General features: G+C 40.4%; 1 protein-coding gene across 1 annotated transcript in view; it reads left to right on the forward strand.

The window, feature by feature from the left end:
- Positions 1-20191, forward strand: part of LOC126807953 (excitatory amino acid transporter 1) — an 84314-nt gene that overhangs the window by 45394 nt on the left and 18729 nt on the right. The window contains exons 2-3 of the mRNA XM_050532947.2: positions 16896-16938; positions 17975-18122. Coding sequence (XP_050388904.1) covers positions 16896-16938; positions 17975-18122 — 191 coding nt within the window. The remainder of the gene's footprint in view (positions 1-16895; positions 16939-17974; positions 18123-20191) is intronic.

Consider the following 20191-nt stretch of genomic DNA (forward strand, 5'->3'; position numbering starts at 1 on the left):
CACGAAAACTTAAACTAAGATACAATCGAAATTTTAAGAAATACTGCAATTCGATTGACTGACCAGTAAAATCAATTTGCATATATCCAATGAAGTTGCAGTATTTCTTAAAATTTCGGTTGTAACTTAGTTTAAGTTTTCATAAATAAGGGCCCAGGATTGCGTGTAATAAATGACCCAGCTAGCTAGCTAATAGTAATAGTAGTTAAATGTAATACTTGTCAGGCTGGGTTTTGCCAAAATCTGGATTGCGTGTAATAAATTGCCAAGATAGAAAACCTTAAAAAATCCTGGACTGTGTGTAAATAAATAACCAAGCTAGCAAACCTTAAACAATCCTAGACTGTGTGTAATAATAAATAACCAAGCTTCTACGTTTTCTCTTTTCATTTGGTAAATGAGTATCGTATGTGCTACAACCATCGCTCATTGCTCTGTTAGAAGGCTAAATACCCTTGTGGTTTGCCACATGCATTAAGGACCAGATAAACTAGAGTTCCCGGTTGAACTAGACGTTAATGGAGACTAGTCTGATCTGTCAGTTACATCAAGTGGTTTATTCTCCCTCAAGATTTCAGCCATTGTATCACTTCTAGCCATTCCATTTAATCGTGGAATAACTTTTTCATCTCGGGTTAACAATATGCCGGGTGTTGTTTTTTTTATTCCAACTGTCAAAAGGCGGGCAAATAAAACCCAGGCATCTCGAGTCAAAAACCTGACCTGTCAAAATGCTGCAGGGAAAACCCCAAGGCATCCGAGAATTGGGTAAGACTCGGAGAGCTGCTATTAATTCCGTGTCCTGATAATGATTGTACGCGACACTTGAGAATGCTGTGACTAAATTGGTGTAACGCCCCGCAATGAAAGTGTCATATTCAATAGCTTTTGGCCACTTGATCGACGTAATATATAGACAAGACTGCCTTCGATTAACTTCTATGAGTGACGTTAGTGACGTTATCGACTCATGGCCAATAAAGAGGTGAATAAAACCATGGTGGTTTAGATATTGGAAGATAATTGCTCATAAAAAGCCTCTAGTGGAACTTTTCAAGATATTTACACCAATGTCTACCTCCTCTACCGACTGAGGATTAAACAAGGTTAACATTCTTACGTAATGTAATGAAATGAAATGGGGTTTAATGTCCTACTGTTCTGCTCGTAACTAGGCTAATGAAGACGGGCATACGCCGTACAGTGTGCTATGAGGGAAATTGTGCCCAGACAGCGACACTACGGCCTACTCTTATATCGAATTCCAACTTTCAAGGGATGTTCTTACATGCACGCCAATGTGAACGCGAGACCTCGGTTTTCGTCCCATCCGAACGACTAGACAGCTGTCTTTGTCAGACCCTCCGTCCTGCATCACTGACAAGGGTCTTACGCAATGGAATGAAATGCAAGATGGGTTAATGTCCCTCTTTTATCTACTAATCGAGATAATGAAGACGCGATAACCCCAAAAACACAACGCATGGGTTTAACATTTACTCTGTATCAACAGAGAGAGAGAGAGAGAGAGAGAGAGAGAATGTCAGATGTCCCCCCAGTGCTAAATACCCCTACGCTCATGCGAATTATTGTAATAAAAAAGTATTATATCTTTGTCCCGAAATGATTTAGATGCTACCCCCCCCCTCTCTCTCTCTCCCATAAATATATATCTATCAAAAGTTTGCTTCAAATCCGAAGAAAACGACCTCGTGTCGCAAGAATCTATTTTTATCATCCGTGGTTATCACTAACTTGATGTGGTTATACTGCCCATTTACCATAAATGAAGATGCCTCAGTAAACTCTAGAATTATCCCCTGTTAACTTCTTTTTCCGCAGATTAATCGTATAGCCTACTGGACACTTAAATGCTCTCCATGTTTTCACAACTATTAGCCATTACCCTGTCCAACCTCGTGAGTTTTCTCCGGTTTCCACCCACTGCTAAAGACCCCTACGTGCAAGCGTATTGTTGATATAAAATTGAACCATGTGTTAGTCCCGAAATAACCTAGTTTGTGTCGACTGGACGTTAAACCCCATTTCAGTCTCTCACCATTAGCCATTAAATCAACATAAGAAGAGCTTCCTTTACCATCGAAGAGACAGACTGTCTTTTAGGGATTCCCTCACAGCTTTGTCTCCATAGGTGTTTTGCAGGGAATCCGGAGGATCACGTGGCTAAGTGGGTGAGACGCTGGCTCGCTAGCCTGGAGGTCGGGTGTTCGATCCCTGCATTGGTCGAGAAAGTTCATTTAGCTTTTCCAGCGTGGTTTCCCCTTGTCAGTGATGCAGGACGGAGGGCCTGAAATTGACACATTTGCACGTAAAAGATCCCTTGGCAGTTGGAATTCGATATAAAAGTAGGTCGTAGCGCCGCTGCCCGGGCACAATTTCCCTCATAGCACACTGTATGGCATATGCCCGTCTTCATTAGCCCAGGTTAGGAGCAGAACAGTAGGACGTTAAACCCCATTTCATTTCATTTTGCAGGGAATCCAGCATTTTTCTAATAATTTTGGGTCCGTGAATATACACCAAAATTGGATGGCTACTTTTATTGGATATAACTATCCGATAAGTGAAAATGCATCTATAAACTGAAATTTTATAATTTATTTAAAATAAAAACTGGTAAAACTAAAAAAGGAAAAAAAATATTTTCCCATAGACCAAATGAAGGAAGTGATGAATCATATTCTAGATTAAATGAAACGGGACGCCTTTATTGCAGGTAACGCCCCCTTTTATTTATTAATTTACGGTTAAGAATGCCTGCACGTGATATGATATCTCGTCTGCTAGAATAACATTGTAACCAACAGAAGTTAATCAACCAAAAGTAAAACACCAAGTTCACACGACAGGAAGCTTAAAAAGGGTCGGGAAACGTTCTATTTCCGGTCTGGCGATTGAGATTTGTTACCACGATGTGTTGGCTATTGTTCAATCTTTACACAGCATTCCAGTTCATTTCGCTTGGAAGGTTTTCAATGAAGCGATCTGGTTGTGAGGCCGGGAGAATTCATTGAAGAGGAATCGATTGACGATGGAATTAAATGTAGCTATGGCGTTAACCGTCCAATATTGTTACATAAGGTTCCAGTGTTATCGAGAGATTCAACCTCACAGAAATAAATTGAATTCTCGAGACGAGTTTAACTTCATTGTAAACGACTCTGGGAATGTGATCTATTCAATTTCCAATCATGTTCTTGAAGAAATGGCTCTGTGATTTATTGTATCATGAACTTGCTGAAGGCCTGCTTGTAACCGAATAAAATAAATGGAGTTTAACGACATTCCAGTACCGAGTATCGGGGACGACTTATTGTAAAGCATTAGATCACTTTAAACATTTAATTAATGATTAGTGCGCCACCGACTGCCGGTTGCGTTAATTTAATTACTCTATTCCGTTTCATCCGACATGTTTTACGCATTAATTTCATTCAAATTCAGGTCTACGGTGCATCGTGATAATTTGTTGTTCATCAGATTGTAACCAATAGTTTGGAATGATCGATTATTTTTTTATTTTATTTATTTGTTGAGAGAGAGAGAGAGAGAGAGAGCATTGCAAATCACATATACGATGCGCCATGATATTTTGGTGTTCATTCATTCGGTTGTAACCACAAATTTAAATTGCAAATTGTCTCCACTATAAACCATACTGTCTTAGTTTCTCAAAAACTGGGAACACTATCCAGCCCAGACCTAAAATGGCTAGATATGGTACGTTCAAATATATAGCCAATTTTCACATAACACAAATAGTCTCTTGTGTGTGCTCCATATCGACAGACAGGGGGTTGGATGGCCGAATGGTTAGCACGTGCGCGTTGTATCATGCGGTCTGTCATTGAGTCAACTGGCGGGGTTTCGATTCCCAGGTTGTACGTGACATGGATTAGGGTCGCCTGTCGTGGATTTTTTCCGTTTCTCCCGCTTTCCTCCCACTGCTAAAGACCGCTACGCGCAAGCGAATTATTGAAATAAAATTGAACCATGTGTTACTCCCGAAATGACCTAGTTTGTGTCGAGTGGACGTTAAACCCCATTATTCCCCCTCCCCCACTCTCTTATCGATAGACCCGAATTCCGTTTAAAGTTTCGCAACACGATTTTAATCTTGAAAAATATTCAAAAGCATTGATTTATTCATCGTATATCCATAATCATGCAATTGAAAGAAGACGAGCCGAGACAAAAGAAAATCAAACTGAATTCCAGGTCATACTACAACGACTAAACAAACTAAATATTGTCAAAGTCAACGTAGGACAATGAAAATCATTGGATTTTCATCCGACACTCTTGTGTTTAACTGAATGATTGGTATTCAAGTCAGTACGTGGTATAAATCTATCAGTATAGACCGTCATGTGTTCTAGACATCCCCGTTAGATGATAAGCAAGTATTGATATTCCTTGTCGCAAATCACCCTTTATATTAACGTCTAAAGACGATTGAAGCGATGTTTGTTTACTTTCCCATTGATAGCATTGTCGTATTATCGATAAGCAGGGGGCTTAATCGTGTTGAGATTCCCCGGTTGTACGTGACAAGGAGTAGGGTCGCTTGTCCAACCTCGTGGGTTTTCTACGGGTCCTCCGGTTTCCTCCCACTGCTAAAGACCCCTACGCGCAAGCGAATTATTAAAATAAAAGTGAACCAAATGTTAGTCCCATAAATGACATACTCTCTCTCTCTCTCTCTCTCTCTCTCTAATCGTATTGAAGGCAGTCGCGGTGGCTTAGTGATTAAGGCGCTAGTTTGCTTGATAGGGTGCTGGCCGAGAACATTCTGCGTTATTTTTGCGAGTGGTTTCGCCTGGCAACCAACAACGTTTGTTCTTTCTGATTGGACGAAAAATCGAGGTCACGCGTACACATTGACGTTCAGGTAAAAGAACCCTTGGCAATTGGAATGCGACGGGTATACGGACACGCCGCTGCCCGGACGAAATTCCCCTAATACCACACTGTATGGAGTATACTCGCCTCCATTAACCGATTGGTGCATTATGACGTTAAACCAAATTTCATTTTATTTAATCATGTTGAACGCGTCGAACACTTACCTTTTAAAAATCACTTTATCAAGGGAATGGGGGAGATGGAGGAGGGCTTACTCATTTTCCACTTCCCACAGCAGTGCCTGGTGGTTGTTTGGAGGTGACCAGACGAAATTCCCCTCGTACTACACTGTATGGAGTATACCCGCCCCCATTAGTCGATTGGTACACTAGGACGATAAACCCAATTTAATTTTAATGAATCAGTTTCAAAGATCACTTTATCAAGGGGAGGAGGGCTTATTCATTTTCCATTTCCCACAGCAGTGCCTGATGGTTGTATGGAGGTGAACAGACGAAATCCCCTTCAAATTGGTGTAATTTGCCGACCATAGCTCGAAAATACCTACTGTAGACTGAGCCGGGTGTGCCACCCCTAAAAACCTCACTGCCCCTCCGAAGCTAGCAAGCTGGCTACGGGCCTGTGTCGACAACTTACCTTTCAAAGATCACTTTATCAAGGGAATGGGGGGAGAGGGAGGAGGGCTTACTCATTTTCTATTTCCCACAGCAGTGCCTGGTGGTTGTATGAAGGTGAATAGCAATCAATATGGCCGTGATGAGTTGAATAACCCGCGGATATCATCTGATTTACAGACTAGACTTTATTGTCAATAAGCTTATATTAATATACAGAATATATAATATAAGTCAATCTTTATATCGGTCATTGCATGATGACAAGTTCATATGCCCTAATAAGGTTTTAAGATGTCAAAGGGCATGTTGAGATCAATTCTTTGGACATTCCTGACTGCGACCTCTCGTGACCGTGCGCGATTACAAATTCGGCAAACGCGTACAGTGTCTAATTACCGAATCACATTACTACGAATCGTATTCCGTGAACATCACTTTGTTTATTTTGAGAAGAACGTATGTTAGTTGTCCTTTCTATGGCTGGGGGGGGGGGGGTGGTACGATAACTCGAACAACGTTTTCGCCTACCATTCGTCGCTTCCCAACTACCAAGGGGGTCTCTTACAAAATTAACGCCTAGGTACACGTTCTATGACAGTCGCCACACTCACGAATGAGGAAATGAATTTAATGAGATTTAAAGTCCTACTGTTCTGCTCCGAACTGGGCTAATTAAGACGGGCATACGCCATACAGTGTGCTATGAGGGACATTTTGGCAGAAGCACCATGGCATACTCTAATATCGAATTCCAACTGCCAAGGGATCTTTTACGTGCACGCAAATGCATACACGAACGAGACCTCGGTTTTTCGTCTCATCCGAACGACTAGATAATAATTCCTGCACCATTGACAAGGGGAAACCACGTCGGAAAAATCGATGAACTTTCTCGGCCAATGCAAGGATCGATCTAGCGTCTTACTCACTTAGCCACCGTGGCTCCCTCACAAATGAGGACTACACATGACAACTTCCGTAAGGTATTCAAATACGGAACAATCCAATGGCGTGAACGGCAGTACATATTCTATTTTCGTCATGATACAGTGACCGATATGGCTAGGAGATTTTTTATTACATATTACATGCAATCCACCATCATTCATTTAATTCATTAACATTTGCTGTCATAGTAGGTAGTCCATTACCGGTGCTCAAGTGATTTGTTCCGACACAATCTCAAATGATTTGGGTTGGGGATTCTGCTCCAACAGACACAAGCTCAAGTGATTTGGGGTGGAGATCCTGCTTCGACGCAAGCTCCGGTGATTTCGGGCGGAGATCTTGCTCCGAAACACGTTCAAGTGATTTGGGGTGCAGATCCTGCTCCGACACAAGCTGAAGTTTAACGTACAGCTACTCTCTCTAGAAGTAATAAATGTCTATATAATAATAAAAAAAATAATAATAATAATATATGCATTTATATCGCGCTGACATCCACTACAGATAGTGCTCTGTGCGATGGTTGTTCAATACTAATAGCAGATTTGAAAAAGAAAAGTTTTCAATTTAGTTTTGAATATGTTGAGACTTGAAGATGATTTAATGTCAATAGGTAACTCATTCCATTTGGTGGCTGCAGCATATTGGAAGGATCGCATCCCATATGTCTTGGAGTAAAATTGTGGAACTGTAAAAAGCATCAAATTTTGTGATCGAAGTTGGCGTTTTGGGTTGTAGAATGTGAGTAGTTCCTGAAGATATATTGGAGAGGTTCCATGAAAACACTTGTATGCAGTAGTCAAAATTTTGAAATTTATTCGGGCGGATACTGGTAGCCAGTGTAGCTCTCTTAATATCGGTGTAATATGATCAAACTTTTTAGTCCTGGTGACAATTCTTGCTGCCGTATTCTGAATATTTTGAAGCCGTTTAAGTTGTTCCTGATTTGAATTTGCCAGAAGTCCATTGCAGTAGTCTAGTCGTGATAAGACAAGAGCACTTGTTAGCTTTTTGGTTGCGTCGGTGGTTAAACATTCACGTAGTTTACTGATGTTGCAGAGCTGGTAGTATGTAGTTTTACAGATATAGGTGGAACCAGTTAGTGCTTGATATAGAACCAGTTAGTGATTGCATGATAAAACTGAAAACAAAAATAAATTTTTACACAGAGGACATTTTGCTTACTGTCCATTTCATCACGAAAGAAGGAATACGATATTTACTCCTTCATTGGAAGGGGGAGGGGGAGGGGAGGGGTGGCCGAATGGTTAGCGCGTGCGCACTGTATCATAAGGTCTGTATTTGAGTCAACTGGCGTTGTAGGTGACGTGGACACGTGGACGTTAAACCCCATTTCTCTCTCTCTCTCTCTCTCTCTCTCTCTCTCTCTCTTTGTCTTCATTGGAAATGTCCTCGTTGTTGTCAATCTTCTATTTATTGTAACCCGTGTCATATTCGTACGCTGAAGGTTGTGTTAGTAACTCTATTTTCTAATAAGAGCCTTTTGTGCTTTTCCCTTGGGCATCTCAATCAAATATTGTTTGCTGAACAGTTCATTAAAGTAAGAAGCGATATTGAAAAATAAAGCCCAAAGCTTTCTGGATAATTGTAAACATTTTCTCACATCTGCCTCAGCCATATCGGACTCAGCAGCGACCAGACTTAAACTATTCTTTCGTTTACAATATGAGATCTTAATGAAAGCTGTAAGTCGGTGTACACCATGGCCGTCTATACGTTCTATTATTAATGGCGCTGCTCCCTAGAGAAATCAGATTGAAGGAAAGAGCGACAGATCTGACAGCCTTGTCATAAAGATCATGATGTTGTATTAAGCCAGGGTAAAGATTAAAAGATAAGACGATCCGAGGTATTAAATTAACCGGTTGTAGACAGAAATAATAAGACAGGGCTATTTCAACAATAAGTGCCGGGTTGAAACTTTATCCAAAGATGATTGGAAAACATTGGAACAATAGATGGTAATCGTTATTGGGATATGCTAATTGTAGGCCGGTTGGGGAGGTTCGGGTGTTTCCGGAGTCCAAAATGGCCGCTTTATATATAAGAGAGAGAGAGAGAGAGAGAGAGAGAGAGCGAAGAGTGAGATGGGATTTAACGTCCACTCGACACAAACTAGGTCATTTCGGGACTAACGTGTGGTTTTTAACTTTTTATTTCAATAATTCGCTTGCGCGTAGGGCTCTTTAGCAGAGCACCCGGAGAAAACCCACGAGGTTGGACAGGCTACCCTACTCCTTGTCACGTACAATCGGGGAATCGAAACCACGCCAGATGACTCGATGACAGACTTGTGTGATATTCACGTTGGGCGCTTCCCTGCAAAGACACTGTGTCTTACCCAAACAAAGCTGTGGCTTTCTCTGGTACGTTTCTTAGGAAACACTTGTCTATTCTGCGATATCCCTAGAAACGAACGAACATATGTCTGCCTTCATTCGACCGGTTGGATGAGAGCAGTAGGACCTTAAACCCCATTTCATTTAATTATTTATCAAAAATGGTTGGCTGATATTATCTGAAATGTCTTCTTTTCCGTCGATGCTAATCTTGCAATATTTCCAGTAAAGTCAGGCTATTAACAATTCTACCTCTTTCATCTAAAGGAAGTATTTTTTAGAAGCATATTATTTTTTAAAGGAAAGCAGAAAATAATCTTTAAGGAACCATCTTTGTCTTTAATGGCAGAGAAAAATCTTGCAGAATAATAGATAAGAGCAATTGCAAATGAGTTGAACTCGAACCTGAAGTTTAATGTCAGAATACAGGTTTCAGTATTCTGTTGATTGTCGAGTCTTTACAGAAGATTTATTTAAATGGAAATGGATACTTTAAAAGCAGATTTGACAGCAATCAAAATCAAACTCTGTGGGGAATTTCTTTTCATAACCAATATCGGATGGAAATGAAATGAAATGATGTTTAACGTCCTACTGTTCTGCTCCGAACTGGGCTAATGAAGACGGGCATCCGCCATACAGTGTGTTATGAGGGAGAAATTTTGCCCGGACAGCGGCACTACGGCCCACTCTTATATCGAATTCCAACTGTCAAGCGATCTTTTACGTGCACGCCAATGTGTACACGGGACCTCAGTTTTTCGTCCCATCCGAACGACTAGACAGTTGTCCTTGTCAGGCCCTCCGTCCTGAATCACTGACAAGGGGGAACCACGCCGTAAAATCTGGATGAACTTTCTCGGCCAATGCAGGGATCGAACACCCGGCCTCCAGGCTAGCGAGCCAGCGTCTTACCCACTTACCCACCGTGATCCCCCAATATCAGATGGATAAGACTGCAGTGGGTCTCGGTGTTTAACCAAGAAGAGCCGAGTTCACAAAGCATTCTCAGACTTACGTTAAGAGCTTACTCAGACTTACGTTAAGAGCTTACTCAGACTTACGTTAAGAGCTTACTCAGACTTACGTTAAGAGCTTACTCAAACTTTCTTCGCCTTTTTTTAAAACTAAAATATAGTCCTTTATAAAATCTTTGTTGTTTTAATGTATCAAATACATCAAAAAGAAACTATGTGCAAAGTTTTGTGTTTCTGGATCAAAGATATTACTCATAAACAGTGATTGAAAGTTGAGTAAATTCTTAACTTAAGTCTAAGAATGCTTTGTGAGCTCGGAGCTAAATCTAATTAGGGTTCCCTTTTGTATTTCTTCACTTGGGCTAGAAGTGTTATTTTGGCATGGCGCTGTTTTAGATCTATGATGTAAATAGGGCTAGCTCTAATCCCAACCCTAACCCTAACCCTGGACCTAGCCCTAACACTTACCATAAACCTAACCTACCATCTCGCCAACAATCACGTGCCCTAACCGTATTTACATTTCGGCGACCTTGACGAAAATTGAGTTGGCTTTAACAAATAGATCTAGCTCCATGGCGCTGTGTCATTTGTGACTATTTTTCACCTGATTGTTTATACGAGAATCAGATAGTATGAAACGCGGATTGTCATGTGATCTCTTTTTATAAGAATCTCAGATAGCTAGAAGCACGGATCGTCTATTTGTCTAAAGGGATGCTTCTTTCGGATGTAGCTCGTTCCAGAAACAGGGGGACGTGTGTATGATCATACTTACTGTACCAGATTTACTCTTTGTGGGATCTATTTATTTGATACTGGCGTGGTTTCGATTCCTCGGTTGTATGTGACAAGGAGTGGGGTAGCCTGTCCAACCTCGTGGGTTTTCTCCGGGTCCTCTGCTAAAGACTCCTACGCGCAAGCGAACTATTGAAATAAAATTGAACCATGTGTTAGTCCCGAAATGATTTAGTTTGTTAAACTCCATTACTCTCTCTCTCTCTCTCTCTCTCTCTCTCTCTCTCCCGTTATACACTATGTATTCCTCTGTTGTACCGCTTCATTGGCATGCTCTAGTTAGGATGAGTGTGATGAAACACAGTATAGCATACAATAGATTAATGTAATACTATTCTGTATGATGCGAATTCTTTAGGGACCATGGTAACTTATAGTAATCATAATATGACCACAATAATATCACTCTAATATTTCTACAACCGGGGTTTAACTCAATTGGCTTAATTATTGTCAACATCATAATAGTTAGAATACAGGCGTACAACAAATAGGTGTTATTTATGTGAGGTATTGAAATGAGAAGTGGTATAAGGGTGTTCTAGAAAGAGTAAGCATACCCGTAATGGAGACATCGGTTGTCCTTCTAGTCACACATTGCTTGTCAGTACCGAAGCTTTCAGTGCAGTGGGAGCTTTTTTGAAACGGGAGCCCTCACACCAGTGGGAGTCTTTTTGAAACACCCGAAGCTCTCAGCGCAGTGGGAGCATTTTTGAAACACCCGAAGCCCTCACACAAGTGGAACCTGTTTGAAACACCCGAAGCCCTTCCACCTGTGGGAACCCGTTTGGACACCCGCAGGCTTCACACAAGTGGAACCTGTTTGAAACACCCGAAGCCCTCCCACCAGTGGGAACCCGTTTGGACACCCGCAGGCTTCACACCAGTGCGAAGCTCCTTGATAAACATGAAGCCCCCAAACTACCAAGAAACTGCTGATCTAAAATATAATACCCTTAACGGCGCTCCCTCCCAAGATTAAACTGAACGTAAACTACATGTGTGGTTAGTGCGGAAACGTACGAGAATTTATCCAGCCTAATACAAAGCTTCGGTTTGTGGGCCAAGTCTTTAGGGGCATTCATATACTTTATGAGGATTCATCTATGACCAGCCTTATTCACCAATATGGCAGTCCTAAGGGCATTGGGCCAAGGTGGCATGGTCGGTGCAGAACGTTATAGTCCATTTCCGGCATTCACCTGATTTGACAAATATTTATGATTACGGGGGGTTGGATGGCCGAATGGTTAGCACGTGCGTGTTGTATCATAAGGTCTGTCATTAAGTCAACTGGCGTGGTTTCGATTCCCCGGTTGTACGTGACAAGGAGTATGGTCTTCTGCCCAACCTCGTGGGTTTTCTCCGGGTCCCCCGGTTTCCTCCCACTGCTAAAGACTCCTACGCGCAAGCGAATTATTGAAATAAAAATGAACCATGTGTTAGTCCCGAAATGGCCTAGTTACTGTCGAGTGGACGTTAAGCCCCCCCTCTCTGTCTCTGTCTCTCTCTCTCTCTGTCTCTGTCTCTCTATGTTTACATATTGAACCAGGTAATACAGTCTAAAATCATTCATATAGTAACCTGTCTGGTTTATTAATTTATTAAATCATCAGGGTATTAATTGTTTTCACTGGGTCTATAACATCTTATTCAGCCCAGCAACAGATTGTTAAACTCCATGGGGTCCATTAACTTGAATGAAATTCCAACTCGATTGAATTACAAACGGCATCCACTATATTAATTTGATTTTGTCCTGATTTACTCCAAAGCTAAACGACCAAATCGAGGGACGAGAATTTCATACATTATAAACGAAAGTTCAACAAAAGTAGTACCAGAATACAAAAGAGAGAGAGAGAGAGAGAGAGAGAGAGAGAGAGAGATAAAATTGAACCATACTTTAGTCCTGAATTTACCTTGTTTGTGTTGAGTGGACGTTAAACCCCATTTCTCTCTCTTATTTCTGAATTGAATGAATGTGCCCATTTTGTTTTTTCTGCCGCACTACTTAACTGAAACCAAACTGCATGTCCGTCTGTAAACATGTCAGCGATATCGCTATTATGGAAAAATGAAATGAGGTTTAACGTATTATTGTTCTGCCCCGAACTGTGCTAATGAAGACGGACAAACGTAATACAGTGTCCTATGAGGGACATTTTGCCCGGACAGTGGCACTGCGGCCCAGTCTTATATTGAATTCCAATTGTCAAGAGATTTTTCACGTGCACGTCATTGTGTACACGGGACCTTAGTTTTTCGTACCATCCAAACGACTAGACAGTTGTCCTTGTCAGGCCTTCCGCCCTGTATCACTGACAAGTGAGAACCCCGCCAGAAAATCTGGATTAACTTCTCGGCCAATGCAGAGATCGAACATCCGACCTCTAGGCTAGCTAGCCAGCGTCTTACCCATTTAGCCACCGTGACCCCAATTCACTATTGTGGAAGAGAACGTTAAACGATCAAGATAATGCTACTCCATCCATTGTGAATTTGTTCAGAATATAACTGTTGTTGGGAACTCAAATTTATCGTAAACACGAAACGTATCAAACGCAGAACAGAAGCCACTGTTCATTATCCTTATCTGCAAGACAGCAGGTGATGTCATGGATAAATGATGGACTCCATATATCACCATAAAGACACATTAACCAAATTGTTCAAACAATTAGACATATTAGATCGTCTGCTCAAACCTAATATTATGGTCGTCCCAGTTGGTTAAAGGTCAATGGCTGTGTTCCAGTCGTCTGATAGTAGTGTATTATCCGTGGATTTGTTGTTGATTGTCTTAGTGGAAGATATCAGAAAGTACGCGATATCAGATATGTACATACAGCATGTCTGGGCGTCTAGTCTATTCTATATATGATCTAGAAACAATGGCGGCTGGCTACCTTTACTTAGGATAATTGGATACAAAAGTACAACGAACTTTGCTGGTTATGCAACGGGTGTGCAGAGAGGGAGACAGAGGGGCAACGGCCCCATGCATCCATTGCAGGGGAGCATCTATTATCAGAATGAAATTAAATTAAGTATTTTGAAATTTGATATTTATCACTGTTAACTTGGATATACAAGCCGCCCTACCTTACTGGAGTTGGGGGGGGGGGGGCATGGTTCGCGCGTGCGTGTTGTATCGTAAGGTCTGTCATTGAGTTAACGGGCGTGGTTTCGATTCCCCGGATGTACGTCACAAGGAGTAGGGTTACCTGTCCAACCTCGTGGGTTTTCTTCGGGTCCTCCGATTTCCTCCCACTGCTAAAGACCCCTACGCGCAAGCGAATTATTGAAATAAAATTGAACCATATGTTAGTCCCGAAATGACCTAGTTACTTCCGGGTCATTGGTGTGTAGTCCGAGTACGTTTACGCCTAATTCTCATTTGGAATCTACGGATCTTGACTCTAATTTGTTTGATCGAATTTAGGTGACTTTAATTATTTTGAAATGATTTTCAAGTGATTCATCGCCTACAGTAGAATTAGAATTTAAATATTTATTTTAGAATGTGTCAGAAGATTGGGTTTTGTCTGATTTTTTACAGTCCAGACTCCACATTAGCGAAATCGAGTAAAATCGACCATTTAATCAATTTCCCCGCGTTTTCAGCTGCCATTTTAGATTTTCAAAGAATCATTTATTTCTTCCAATCACATTAAGTGGTTGTAAAGCTATGAAACGCTCAGCAACACCGTCCATGTTTTAAAGAACTTCATTTTCCACGACTATGTGCAGGATTAGAAGCGTTGTCTGGAAAGAATGGCCATAACAAATTGTTGATTTGCTAAATTACCCAAACCAAAAATAAGAAGGGATTAGTCGAGCAGTTAGGACAACGAACTAGAAAGAAGGTACAAATTTGGAATCTGGGAGTTAGCCGGGAAGAACAATGTATTATTGTTGAAGGGATAGTGGGTGTCATTCTGCTCCACCATGTTGAGATAGTGGATGATAGTTGGTTAGGACCTTGAATTAGAATACCGGGGCTCGAATCCCAGCATCATGTAGACGTATTCTAGCGAGATGTAAGGAATGAAATGAAATGAAATGGGGTTTAACGCCCTACTGTTCTGCTCCGACCGGGTTAATGGGGACGGGCATACGCCATACAATGCGCTATGGGGGTAATTTTGCACGGACAGCGGCGCTACTCTTTTATCGAATTCCCACTGTCAGGGGATATTTTGCGTGCACGGGACCTCGGTTTTTCGTTCCAACGAATAGACAGCTGCGCCACTGACAAGTGTAAGTTCCAAGGAATGATATAATGATGCTCCAACTGTTTTGGATTTAGCACTAGTATGAAATATTCATTGATGCAGCAGCGATTTCTGTTCTGTAACCATTATTATAATCACACGTTCGTTGATAAAATGGCTGCTTCCAGTAAATATTAACACAAGGTAATCCCGGAAGACTTTTGGGACAATCTGAGATGAAAAGCAGCTGTATTCTACATCGACGAATTAGCACTGGACGAATTAGCCCACTTATTTGGGATAACTGACATGATGATACACCAGACATTTCTGTTCTAATCCTGGAGGAACCGTCATTGTGAAGACTAGGGAGTATTTACACCGTGATGCACCAAATGTTTAGGAACGGAACCAACATTTGGAATGGCTGAACCGAGTGAAATAAATCCGTGACGCTCTACGCACCTGTTGTCAAACACTGGACGAACCGCCATGAATCCACTCGTGGAATGAAACCCTAATGCACTACACACGGTACACAGACATTTTAAAAAAAAGCCACCACCTCGTCTTGTTAACCAGATTGAAATGAAAATAAAATAAAATGGTGTTTAACGTCCTACTGTTTCTGCTCCAAACTTGTCTAATGAAGACGGGGAATCCACGCGTCGAATGAAACAGTAATGCACCAAGGTACACAAACACTTTATAAAAAAAAGCCCCATCACCTCGTCTTGTTAACCCCATTTGCAGTATTATCATTTGTAACATAAAAAATGTTTGTTGAGCTCGAAATAGAAAAAGGTCTAGACGAATAAATAGTTAATGAAGCCTACATCAAATTGTAAGTGACAGAAGAAAATATAGCCAGTAAACTGGATAACACCCGGGGAATTGGTTTATAACCCGATTAACCGTTTCATATAGTTTTTACAGAAAACATGACGCTTTAATGTCGACTGCTTTTGATTTTATTATAGTAGTGTGACGTGTTACTCAACACTGGCACATGGCCACAGAATGAATAACACGTTACGTCATCAAAGCAAGGGAGATAATTCATTTGAAGTTAATTTGAACACTAAACTTATTTCTATCTGAAAGTGGACCATTTCTAATGACAAGACAAAAAAAACCTATAGAATCAAATTCTATACAATCTGATTAAAATACAGATCTATATTTCGTTTCGTTATTTTTTATACTTTCGATGACCTCTACAACATGAAGATCTGACCGGTTGTAGTGGGAGCGTCAAAGGTCATACGAGCTGCTATGGGGTCAGAAATTTGATTAACCAATCAGCGTTGATATTTCTAGTGGATTACCCACAGTTCCGTGCACCTCACGCCAAAAACTCGCCGTAACAGACCGTTTCATTGGCTAATTCCTCACATCAAGCAGAACGCCTGTTATATAACAAATCTTCCAGATCCTAGTGTTGCGAAAACAAGTAAAACGAAATTTTGAACTATAAAATACGAAACGAACGAGGATCTGTGTTTTAATCAGATTGTCTCCACATACATTGTAATTGACTCAATACTTGGTACACTACATTAAACATACATTATGCAAGAGCTAAATCTGCCTATTTCAGGTCTTTCTTTAGGCCTGAAATGTTATCTAAATTATTAATTAGACATTAATTAACCTATCCAGGCCATAATCAACTCTAGGTGGCAGCGCTAGTCTGCGATCTTTAGTGGATTGTAAGCCGATTTACTGCATAACTTTCCTTCTCGATTAAACGATTAAATGGATAATCGAGACTATGCTGTTTATCGTACTGACTTTAGTAATGATGACCGAGCCTTATGGGACTTTCAGTCGCTTAGTTCTCGGTTCATAGTGGATCAATTTGAATGAAATTTTCACCAAATTGCCTTTACATCATCTAGTTTTTAACTATTATAGTGACAACTGCCAACTCGTTACCGAATCTCCCATAATGTATGTTTAATAAAATACTGTCACATCAATGTAAGTAACTGGCTGTACATTTCCTTCATATCTGAGCTATATGTATTGTACGTATATTTCACATTGTGCAACTATTATCTATATTATACTTATTTTCTTTTATTTCAGGAATTTATTTCCAGATAATTTGATCCTATCCTGTATAGATGCAGTAAGTATATAATATATTGTTTGAATAAACATTTACTGTGTGTTTGTCACAAATTAATCTAGTTTGCGTCGATTAGGCTTACCCCCCCCCCCCCGACTTTTGTTAGTGGATTATTGATACCATACGTCATTGACCTAGATCGGAGCCCCCCCCCTCTCTCTTTCTCTCGGGACGTTATACCGCAGATACCACAAGATGCCACTTTCACTTTGATAAGGAACCACGGAACCACCTTAAGGCGGAGAGAGAGAGTGTGTGTGTGTGAGAGAGAGAGAGAGAGAGAGAGAGAGAGAGAGAGGTAATTTCGGGATTAACATATGGTTCAATTTTATTTCAATAATTCGCTTGCACGTAGGGGTCTTTAGCAATGGTAGGAAACCGGAGGATCCGGAGAAAACCCACGAAGGAGGACAGACGACCTTATTACTTGCCACGTACAAGCGGGAAATCCAAACCACGCCACTTGACTCAAGAACGAGCTCATTGTCTCACGCGCACGTGTTAAACCACTAGACCACCCAATTTCCCGCTCAGCAAGACGATGACGCGCTAACCACGATGTTTCGGTGATGGTCGGGAAAGTGTCTCGGGATTGTCCAGCGTGGTTTCCCCGTGTGAGTGGTGCAGGACGAAAAACCCAGGTCTCGTGTACACGTTCGGGTGCACGGAAGAGAACCATTGACAGTTGAATTCGATGAAGAGTAGGCTCAAACACCACTGTCTGGGCAAAAAGTTCCAAATAGTACATTGCATAGAGTATGCCCATCTTCATTATCCTGGTTTGTGAAGAATAGTAGGACGTTAAACCCCATTTCATTTCATTTCATTTCTCAAGCAAAGTCTGTCTTCATCATCCCAGTTGGATAAGACGAAAGCATTGAAAAAAAACCTACGTAAAAGTTATTATTTAATTATTAAATTAAACATTTTAATTTGTCATATAATAAAGCCGAAATTTTACGGTCCCCCCTTCCCGTGATGCCTTAAGCCTTAATCTAGCACCGCGTCTATGTGAAATATATTTGCTATATTTTAGTATCGAACGGCAGAAAAAAAAGTGTTTATAGAGAAAACGGTGACGAACGAAACGTTAAATGTTACATCAACGTCAACCATATCACCGACTACGTTGGTCTACAACTTACTGAATAACGACACCAATCTAACAGACGCCGATACGCAAGGTAAGGTACAAACACTTAATGCACGACATTTCATAGCACATGCTTAAAGGCTCAATGCCACTCTTGTTGTAACTGAATAATATGTCCCAATCGTTATTCAAGTCAACAAATTGTACTATTTTACAATATTCCAATTAATTGGTGATATAAATTTTATCTTAACACAACTAATTTAAAAAATTGGAAAAATTCAACTAAATGATTTGAAAAGCCTAACGTAAACCTTTTCAAATGTGACTTGGATTTAAAAATATTTTCGAACCCTCTGGACAAGTAAATAGGATGTAATGGATAATTTACACAACAGGTAGGACACTTAAACATCTAATACTTAGAAAAAGGCTAATATTTATTTACTGGAGCTGTCAAGCCAGCAAGAGTGTTATTGTCCCTTTAACCAGAAACTACTGCTCTCTCTAGCGCCCCAAAACATTGAGTCATGGAATCTCTGTGTTCGCCATCTGACCGCAACTAGTTAGTTCCATTTAGGACCCAGCTCACATATTCAAAATCAAAGTAGATAACAAAACAGGTTTAGACTAAACTATTGTCTCGTCCAAATTAAAGCTCTCATCCGAGTCCCCTTCTTTCCGATAAACTGACATAAGTGGCTGCAAAACCTCGTCTGGCAACATCTCTTAGCACAATTTGACACAATAAAACCACGCCTTTCATTAACCATACATTATGCAAGAACCAAATCCGTCTGTTTAGGCTTCAGATGTGATAGAAATTATTAATTAGACCTTTATTTACATAAGCCCATAATCAACGCTCGAGAACATCGGATGACTGGGATACAGCTTGGATTTAAGCAGTCGTCCATTTAAAATTAAATCAATAAATGGCTGACCAAGCGAACGTTTACCGTTAGTCACTGACGTCACTACCGGAGACTACCGATGACAGGCCTGCAAAGCGAGGGTACAGTAGCCATTGAGAATGTCACTTGATAATCGAGAATATGTGTTTGGAGTTATCGTCTGTCAATCAAACGATCAGCATTTCTCGTAGACGGTGCGAACACACTTGATGCCTATTTCTAGTCCAAACTTCCAACAGTGACAACTCCATTCAGAATAAAGTAATTTGACTGCAATTTTCAACATTTTCTTTCTTTATGATCTATTTTTGAATTATTATAGCAAGAATGGCCAACGGTTGATTAAACTCTTGACTAATGTATCATTAACTATTTTACTCCACTTCCTTAATTAATCGTGAGCTGATTTCAACGGAAACCTTTATTCACAGATTGAAAAGATACAAGTCAAATTCATTTAGGCATGTGTCTCAACCAGATGTGTTTGTGGACCCAACCATGGCTAGGGGTAATAATATCCGGGCTGAATATTAACGGATAAAATTATAAATGTTTGATACCGGGTCGTTTTAACTCATCGGTATGCTGGGCTGTTGCCCTGGGCTCTCATGCTGATCTGTAAATAAATATAATTCTGTACTAAACTATAGATATCTTTTATTGTTCATTATGTCACAACTTTATGGATTTACTACTTCTTAGTTTATTAAATGCAACGTTTCAATACTCTTACAGGTATCTTTATCAAGCAATGAACAATAATGAATACACCAATTCATTTATAGTACGTCCATGAGTCAAACAATTTATAGCAATCAAAACATGGAATTAATTAAGACATAATAACGACAACCACCTTCCTATGAATGCCACTTCGGTCCCTTTTCAATCTGTAATAAACGGTGAAGTCATGTAATAAACCAAGAAGTAGTAAATCTATAAATTAGTGTTATTATGAATATTAGTGTGTTACATGTAGACATTTTCATTCGCCTCTGTTTTAGTAGGTAAAGGTTTCACTACACTTCTTTGTCCGAGGTCCTTTAATGCGCTTAAGATGGCCCCGACTGTTCTGTTAAATGTGTTATTATGGATGTAATAACTCTAAATGTCATTCAAGGAAATCTGTTATTGTGTTACACGTGGAGATTGTCATTCGCCTCTCTGGGTAAAGGTTCCAGTGTACATCTCTGCCTGGGGTCCTATAATACTTTTAAGATGGCCCTGACTGTTCTGTTCAATATGT

Source organism: Patella vulgata, chromosome 9 (genome assembly GCF_932274485.2).
Source record: "Patella vulgata chromosome 9, xgPatVulg1.2, whole genome shotgun sequence".
Lineage (NCBI taxonomy): Eukaryota > Metazoa > Mollusca > Gastropoda > Patellidae > Patella > Patella vulgata.